We start from the raw sequence: 9,062 nt of genomic DNA on the forward strand, positions 1-9,062 counted from the left end.
ATCTTAGCTCACCTGTCACCTATTCTTGGGCATACCTTGACACACTGGTTAAAAAGCCCTGAATAATGAAAAAGGTTCAGGTCCATGTGACAGATTTTTAACTCCATATTTCTCTTTCATGTGCAGCAGCTCTGCTCCACAAAGCCCTCAAGGCTAGTTGGTATTCTATGGTGTAAGGTCCCATCACCCCTGGGGCATTATCCTCGTCTGGGTGGTCAAGGATGGCTCACTGCCACCTCCAAATCGTAACTACTAGGAAAAAGGAATGGCTCAGCCTGCAGGTTGTTCAGTGACTTCCACTGATGTCTCATTGTTGTCATTGTTGTGTGCCCTCGAGTTGATTAGAACTCATAGCTACCCTATGGGACAGTGTAGAACTGCCCCAGAGGGTTTTCTAGGCTGTAATCTTTATGGGAGCAGATCGCCAGGTCTTTTCTCCCTCGGAGCCACTGGTGAGTTCGAACTGCTGACCTTTCTGGTTAGCAGCTGAGCACCTAACCATTGCACCACCAGGGCTCCTATCATTAGCCAGAAGTTAGTCTAAGCTCCAAGGGAGGCTGGGAAATGTAGTCTTCATCCTGGGTGGGCGTACAACAGCTATAGATTCTAGTATTGGGGAAGAAGAGCAATATGGGAGAACCACAAGGAGACTGCCACAGACTTACTATTTTATTCATAAAACTATATATTTGTGTAATGCTTTACTATTTATAAAATAGTTTCACATTCTCCTAATGCCCTATGAAATAAGTATTTAACAAACTGAATCCCAGACTCAGCTAAAGTGAAGGTTAAGTGCCTTGCAAACCAAGTCAACAGTGCCTCTGTAAAAAATATTTGTAATGCCGCAGAACTTAGTTCATAAACCATTTTGCTTTTCAATTAATAAATTTGATGTTTTTTCTGACCATGTTAATCATACAAATATCTTTACAACCCTCCACTTGGATAGGTGAACTATTAGAAATAAATCATGTTATTGTAACTATATCGCATTTTAGACTTTACAAAACACTTTCAGATATGTGAAAAATGATATAGCCACCAATTTGTTCATGTAAAAAAAAATGGCTATAATAATAAAGCTGACTTCATAGTGGTTGTTGTGAGGATCAAATGGGACAAGCCATGCTTAGCGTATCAGATGACACATAGTAAGTGCTTGACAAATATTAGTATGATCATTAGCTCAGTGATTTTTTCTTCAATCTCATTTGAATTTTTCCAAAGCATCTCCTCTTCTGTTCAAATGCCAAGTCACTTCTTGGCATGGTGAGTGTTTTGCAGGGAATACTGTCTACTTCGGAAGATTTGTAAAAATGTTTTCTGTTTGGGGACTTCCTTTAACAGCATCACAGCCACAGCTGCCAGTATTGGGGCTGCTGGGATTCCTCAGGCAGGCCTGGTCACCATGGTCATCGTGCTGACATCTGTGGGGCTGCCGACCGACGACATCACGCTCATCATTGCTGTGGACTGGTTCCTGTGAGTACACACAGACTGTACCCTGACACGCTGTCGCGGGGCCTCCTCTGTCATTCTAGGGCACCAGGCAGCCAGAGGTGCCTGCCAAACAGAGCTTGGCTAAGAGAGGCAGCTTGCTGTCATTAAATTGTCCTCATTTCCTGCTCCCTGGCCCTTATCTGGAGACGGACCCCCAGTCACCATGCGCACTCACTTCCTATCAGCCCACAGGGCACATCTGGCTGCTACACTTCCCACTCCGTAAAGCCGTTCAGGAATTGGGAAACCCACTGCAAAGCCAACATAAATCAGCACGGCTGGTTCTGGATCACACAACACGTCCCCACAGCGTCTGGAACGGAATGGCAGGCCTCACACGCCAGTTCAGGCCCTTCCCCCTTGTGCTTCTCATAATGCAGCAAGATGTTTCCATCTGACCCCAATAGGAAGAGGTGGGAGTGTGCAGACAGTGGGAAAAGGGCTAGCGTCATTAAGCGGAATCGGTTTGGGGCTCTGGAGAAAGTTCCGAGAATTAGACCCTGCTGTCTGGGACCCATCCCTCTGCCCTCTACCCCTGTCCTTCTAGTTGACATCCTCTGCCTCCTCTCTCTCACACACTTTCTTCCACTTTCCAAAATATTCTTCCTTGGCTCTCCAAAGCAAATGCCTAGAACATAGCCAGTGCTGGAGTCAACATATGTTCACTTCACTAGAGCTAATGACCACGGAGAGCCTGAATGTGTGCACAGAGCACAATGACTGAGAGCAGGGGTGATTAACCAGTAAGCAAGGTACCAAACCAAAAAACCAAACCTGTTGCCGTCGAGTTGATTCCGAATCATAGTGACTCTATAGGACAGAATAGAACTGCCCCATAGGGTTTCCGGAGCGCCTGGTGGATTCCTACTGCCAACATTTTGGTTAGCAGCCGAAGCTCCTAACCACTACACCGTCAGGGTTTCCAGGCAAGGTACACATGGGCTTACTTGTGCTGACTTACTTATCTGTAGTGCACGATTTCACCTGTTTTTCACCACATCAGGTGAAACTGTGCACTACAGATTAGTAAATCAGCACAAGTAAGCCCATGCATACCTTGCTTATTAAGTAATGAGTTCCTGAATGAGAGGGGTGGTGGGGTGTTGATGAGACCACGGGGTCCACAGTCTCTTCCCAGTCACTTGGTTCCGTGTTTGCATCTAGACCCTGTGTGGCACTGGGCAGTTTTCCCAACAGCCCTAGTTTCCTGCTCTGTAAAATGGGGATGGTAGTGTCATCTACCTCCTAGTAGTGCTGTAGGGATTAAATGCGATGATCCATGGAAAGCAGCCAGCCCACTGTCCAGCCCACAGTCCACACTCAACTCATGTAAACACTTTTCTAGTATAAAGCCATGATTCCCAAAGTTTTTTATCTCAGGACCCCTTCACACTTAAATATTATTGAGGAGCCAAAAAGTTTGTATTTATGTGAGATATATATATATATATATATATATATATCAATAATTACCAAAGTAGAGAACACTGAGAAATTTTACATTTTTAAATGCATTTAAAGATTACAATAATAAATTTGTTACATGTTAACATAAATAACATTTTTACAAAAAATAACCATTTCTGAACCGAAAATTTAATGAAAAGAATGGCGTCATTTAAAATTCTTGCAAATCTCCTAGTGTCCACTGACAATACAAGATAGCTGGAGCCTCCTAGCTGCTTCTATATTCAGTCCCTTGTGACATCACACACGTAGTCTTTGCGAAACTCCACCAAACATTCATGAGAAAATGAGAGTGAAAGGGGCAAATAATATCTTAGTATTATTATGAAAATAGTTTGGATCTCAGGGACCCTTAGGGGTCTCTGGATCACACTTTGAGAAACACTGGTATAAAGAAAGGCGAGTTGTGGGAGAGAGAATCAAGAAAGGGAAGGGTCATTCCCTACTGTTGGTACTCTAAATAGAGTCAGACTAGTAACTGAAAGTTAAAAATATATGTATCCTTATGATATTTAATATCTGCTTTTATTAAGGGCAACCCAGCGTGTTAAAGAGTAGACCTGCTCCGTAGGGTTTCTTGGCTGTAATCTTTATGGAAGCAGACCCCCAGGACTTTCTTCCGCAGAGCCTCTGGGTAGGTTCGAACCAGCAACCTCTTGGTTAGCAGCCAGTCACAAACCAGAGTCACCCTGAGTCGGAATTGACTCGATGGCAACAGGTTTTGTTTCATTTTTTTATTATTAAGGGTGGTCCTAGGTGGGGCAAATTGTTAATGCGGTTGGAAGCTAACCGAAAGGTTGGCAGTTCGAGTCCACCCAGAGATGCCTTGGAAGAAAGACCTGGTGATCTACTTCCGAAAAATCAGCTATTGAAAACCCTATGGAGCACAGTCCTACTCTGACACACACAGGGTCACCATGAAACAGAGTCCACTCCATGGCAGCTGGTTTTATTATCAAGGTATGTGTTCATTATGTAATCATGCAGTTGGTGATTACTCCAAATTGAACTTTAAGAGCTGCTTCCAAACACTCAACCAGCCAGCTCATAACATAAGCTGAAATCACATAATGCTGGTGGGAGCCTTATCTTTCCTTCCTCCTGCCCTTCCCATAGGGACCGCCTCCGTACTACCACCAACGTGCTCGGTGACTCCCTTGGAGCTGGAATTGTTGAGCACTTATCACGACATGAACTGAAGAACCGAGATGTCGAAATGGGTAACTCAGTGATTGAAGAGAATGAAATGAAGAAATCGTATCAGCTGATTGCCCAAGAAAGTGAAAATGAGAAGCCTTTGGACAGTGAAACCAAGATGTAGGCTAACATAAAGAAATGCTTTCTTGAGCACCGGGTGTTTGAAAACCATTATAATGCTTCCATCCCATTACAACTCATTTTCTACAGTAAGCCCCTTGCCTCACTTTCCCTTATTCTGAACAGTATTGGAAGTATTACTTCAAAAAGAAGGGAGAATTTTGCAGCAGCCAAATTGTATGGCTTTTATCCCACACTTCAAAATCTTAAATCATTTCGTGTTAGTCTTACCTAATAAGATACTCGAGATCAAAAATATTCTTGATCAGATCTTACAAGCTGACGTGGCACACAGTCCTGTAAATGTGATGTTTTTTATACGCTAAAGAGTCAAACAAAAAGTAGGCCATAAACATATTTCTGAAGCAAGCTTCAAAATTTAAAAATCCTTTAGGACACAATTCAGTTTTAGTCTTAAAACATAACGTGATAAACTACAATCAGTGATCAGTTGGACGTAGAAGGGATTTTTTTTTTTTTCCTTTCTCTTCTGACTTGTGTCCTTATTATATAAGTAGCAGGACAATATACATGCACACCTACCACAGCATGAGAAGAGGCATAAAGTGAAATTTCTGTGTGGCCTTCAGTAAGTCACTTCTCATCTCTAGGACCTACGTCTGTAAAATGGATGAGTTCCCTTGATGCCTTGATGGTCTCTTTTAGCCTGAACACCCTGTGACATCATGAAAAGCCACCCTTCATTTTCCCTCCGGACAGCCAGGACCAAGTATCATTCCTCGGAACATGCAGGAAGGACATTTAGTAGAGAGTGAACATTTCTAATTAGGGGTGAGAGGTCTATGTGGTTCACCAGGTCCCGTGTCCAAAATGTCAGTTACGCAAGCCAGCAGGCAGGAGGCCATTCCGGGAGTGGAATTATTCATGAAACTCTCTGCCCAGTTCTTCCGAACTGGGGAAGTATGCCCTTCTTTCCAACTCTTCCTAAACTGAAGGGACTGCTCTGGGAAGGAGGTCTCCCACCACTTCTCAACTGACAATAGACTTTTAGAAAAGAAAATGTAAGACTAGCAACTAGCAGGGTGCTCATGGTCTTACCATGGAACACTAAAGAGCCAGCTAGGAAAAAATGGAGCATGGTTGATATTATAAAGAGAGGATCTTAGAACACCAATATTCTAGGTCTTTAGGAAAGAATTAAAAAGTTATTTTCTTTTTTTTAACCTGGAATACTTTTTCTCTTCAGTTCAAAATCATTCCCTAAGGAAGTGTGTGTATCAAAACATGAGGTCATTTCTTATATATTTTAACGGAGTTGAATGAGTGCTTTCACAGGGGTCCATGAGCTGGTTGGGTGGTCCCTTATTTGGAAATGTTTTTTACTTTCATCGAAAGTTCGTAAGATGAGAGAAACAAGGTATTTCTTTGTGTTGGATTTCCACTTACCAAATGATTCAAAACCTTCAGCTGGAGTGGGTTGTTTTGTTGTGTTTCATTTGTGTCCCTGAGCGAAATGGTAGAAGATGAATTGGTATGAAGGCATTGTCAATGAGCTTGCAAGTAAAAACAACAGCAGGGGCATTAATTTCAGGCAAGGCAGCTCCCAGGTTTAGAGGAGATTAATTTTTACCCCCTAAGGAATAAAAAAAAAAAAAAAAAATTTTTTTTTTTTTTAAGGAATATCCAGTCAAAGGGGTCAAGTGGGAGCTGTTAGACAACACCAGCTGTATTTGAATATCTGACCGAAAAATGGTGAAGAATGGGCTTAATTATGCTAACAGACTGAAAATCTAGATATTCTTCCTCTGATATACAATTAGAGATGTTTCTATATAGATCCCAAGCATTTTGTGTGTATACACGTTAACATTAGGCAGTGGTGGAGTAACCATTTAACGTTGAGGCTCTATTTGGGGAATGCACTACAAAAGTTAACGTATGTGACTGTCATTTTATGACACCAGTAGAGCAAAATTAATCATGGCAAATTAATTCTGTTACACAGCGTGATCCTTTTTTATACTAACCATTTCTTAAGGAACCAGGTCCTCTAGGTATGATCCTCTCACCAGCCCACCACAGGCTCTGCATGTACACGCACCCAGTGTGGACTGAGAACCATTACTTTGTAGATGTATTTTCAATAAAGAAAAGAAATAGTTTTACATTATATCTGTGTATGTTCTTAATCTTCTCCTCAAAAGAACGTAAATTCTTTGTCCATGAAGCTCAGGGCAATGCTGGGGAAGAATACCACACGGCAAAGCAGAGGGAGAAGGTAAAATCTTAGACCCAGCAGGAGGAGTTGGCCACAAGAACAGAAGTAAGGGTAGGCTCTCTCTGCTCAGCTCCTAGAACAGAGCTGGAAATAGTTGAAGGAAACTCTTTGCTGTAACAACCTGCACTTACTTGTCCACATCAGGTTCACATTTCTCAGACAAATTCAATCATGTTGATAATTTTCTATGTTGGGATTAGAAAAGTGTAATGCCACCAATGATTCTGCCAAAAATATAAATCCCAGCCTGACCATTAAATTAGGTAGATTTATCTCTATGATTACTGTTGCCATTTGTGAAAAGAGCCGCATAAGAGCTCAAGGGATATTTCAGAAATGGCCATGGTGCTAGTGCCACTGCTCCATTCAGACTTCTGGGTGATGACTTTTTTAAAAATAAAGAATTGGCAGTGGCAGATTATCATGGAACCTCCAGGTTGAAGTTGTGCCCGAAACCCAACCCTGGCCATTGAGTCAATTCCGACTCATAACGACCCGATAGGACAGAGTAGAACTGCCCCATAGGGTCTCCAAGGAACGGCTGGTAGATTTGAATTGCTGACTTTTGGTTAGCAGCTGTAGCTCTTAACCATTCTAAAGTTGTGTCCAGAGACCCTTTAATCTGATCCTCTACCTGCAGGTGGCATCCACCTACAGGAGAGGCTCCTAAGTGCGGTCCATGGATGCCTAGGTCATCCACATGAAGACTTCAGTGGGTTCCTAAGGCCCTTGAAATTGTGGAAAAGTTTTGTGCATTTACCTTTTTCTGGTAATGAAATCCTTAATGTCCAGCAGATTCTCTAAAGGATCCTGTGACCAAAAAATTTACAAATTGGTGTGCTTGATAAATGCACCCTAACTTTTGAATACATATTTCTCCTTCGGGGCCACATGGGGAAAAGAATTGCTCATGGCCTGAGGGACCAAACCAGCTCTGGCCACCCTGAGAGGACCAATATCTGCATACCTCTGGGACCTTCTGGACAGTGAGAAGCATTCAGGGAAGTACCACGAAAGATCAATCCACTGCTAGGAAATGCTTCCTCTTCCGGTCACCAGTTTCCTTCCCTTCTGCAGCCTAAACTGGATTTTGTCCCCTCCAGAGTGCAAACTTGAGAAGCTCATCACCAGGCTGTTGGAAATCCATGGAGCCGCCATTACAGTTAGGGGAGTGGCAGTTCTGTCAGGGTGTGACTGGATGAAGGGGTGACTAGAGGATAAAGCCCTACATGAAGTAGCCACAAGTCTGCTCACAAATGGAACTATAAAATATTTCAAGTTAACATCTTTAAATAGTCCTGATAAGTCAAAACATTCTTAAATTTTTTCTAATTCCCTCCTCTGAGGTTGGGATTTATGCCCTCCCCTTCCCATCCTCATCCCTGGGCCACCACTGCCCCCAACCCAAGCAGGCTTCCCTTGCCCAGGCTGAAAAATTCCCTTCCCCAGTAAAGTTCTCCTTTTTTTTCTAAGCCTTTATTCATACACACCACACTGAAAACTGAAAATGGAGTGCTGTTAATTGGACGGGTCAGGAAGAAGGTTGGAGGAAGGGTCTGTTTCCCACTGGAGGTCAGCGGAGAAGAAGATCCTTCTGGGGGTCGGAGCACACGCCTTCATGCCGCGGCCCAGCTGGGCACTGACCGGAGGCTGCTGTCACTCAGCCGCTCTTTTCTCCCACCCGGGTGGTCCCAGAACAGAGGCAACAATGCCCAGCTCTGTGTGGCCTCGTCCTGGGGAGCAGAGCAGTTGGAAGGTGTCATGCGGAGGGCAGGCTCCGAATGAATAAACAGACAGAAATGAAGGAAGGAAGAGAGAAGGAAGCTGATGCCCAGCATTTCTAAGACGGAAAGTGAGCCAAGTTGCTGAGATACCTGAGGTGGATCTGAGGGAGCAATACCCACCAGAGCCACCAGGGGGGAGCCCAGAGCTCATCCGGGATTGCTTTAGTGGGGAACCCCAGAGTGGGGAGCTGAACTTCCTCTTGAAGTTGGACTAGTGCGTATTGAATTCCAAGATCTGCAGTGTAAAGGGAGGATCATCTTCCTTGAAAGCCATGGAGTAGTTTAAAATCCTTCAATGCCTCCATTTCACTGATCCCTTCGGTAACCCACTTTTCCCCAAGGAGAGGTTCTACAGGTCACTCGGCTTCTTCAATAGAGTCTCCCAGGGGCCTCTTCCTTCTGAATAATATGTTTTGTCTCCTTTGTGCCTTGCCTCTGTCCCCTCCAAGCCCCCCGCCCTCCCACTTTTTCCTCATCTTGCTGGGGAATTGCATCTTCCCATTCCATTGCTTATGTTTGCCAAGTGCAGGCAGGTATACTCAGAAGGCTGCATGATGACATTTCTAGCAGGTCTTCCCTCCTCGTGCTATCTCACCCTTCACTTTTGAGACAGTCACAATTTGCTGTATCTACACATAGGGTAGGGCTGCCAGATAACATACAGGACACTCAGTTAAATTTGGACTTCAGATAAATAACAAATAATGTCCAATAATAATAATAATGTACAAATATATTAAATAATAATGTAT

At 43.5% G+C, this 9,062-nt stretch overlaps 1 protein-coding gene across 1 annotated transcript in view; it reads left to right on the forward strand.

Annotated features, from left to right (window-relative positions):
- Nucleotides 1–6,363, forward strand: part of SLC1A3 (solute carrier family 1 member 3) — a 99,942-nt gene extending 93,579 nt beyond the window's left edge. Inside the window, exons 9-10 of the mRNA XM_003407993.4 lie at nt 1,351–1,485; nt 4,087–6,363. Of these exons, the coding sequence (XP_003408041.1) occupies nt 1,351–1,485; nt 4,087–4,291 (340 nt within the window). The 3' untranslated portion in view covers nt 4,292–6,363. The remainder of the gene's footprint in view (nt 1–1,350; nt 1,486–4,086) is intronic.
- The last annotated feature ends 2,699 nt before the right edge of the window (nt 6,364–9,062 follow it).

Source organism: Loxodonta africana, chromosome 2, assembly GCF_030014295.1.
Source record: "Loxodonta africana isolate mLoxAfr1 chromosome 2, mLoxAfr1.hap2, whole genome shotgun sequence".
In the NCBI taxonomy this organism is placed as follows: Eukaryota; Metazoa; Chordata; class Mammalia; order Proboscidea; family Elephantidae; genus Loxodonta; species Loxodonta africana.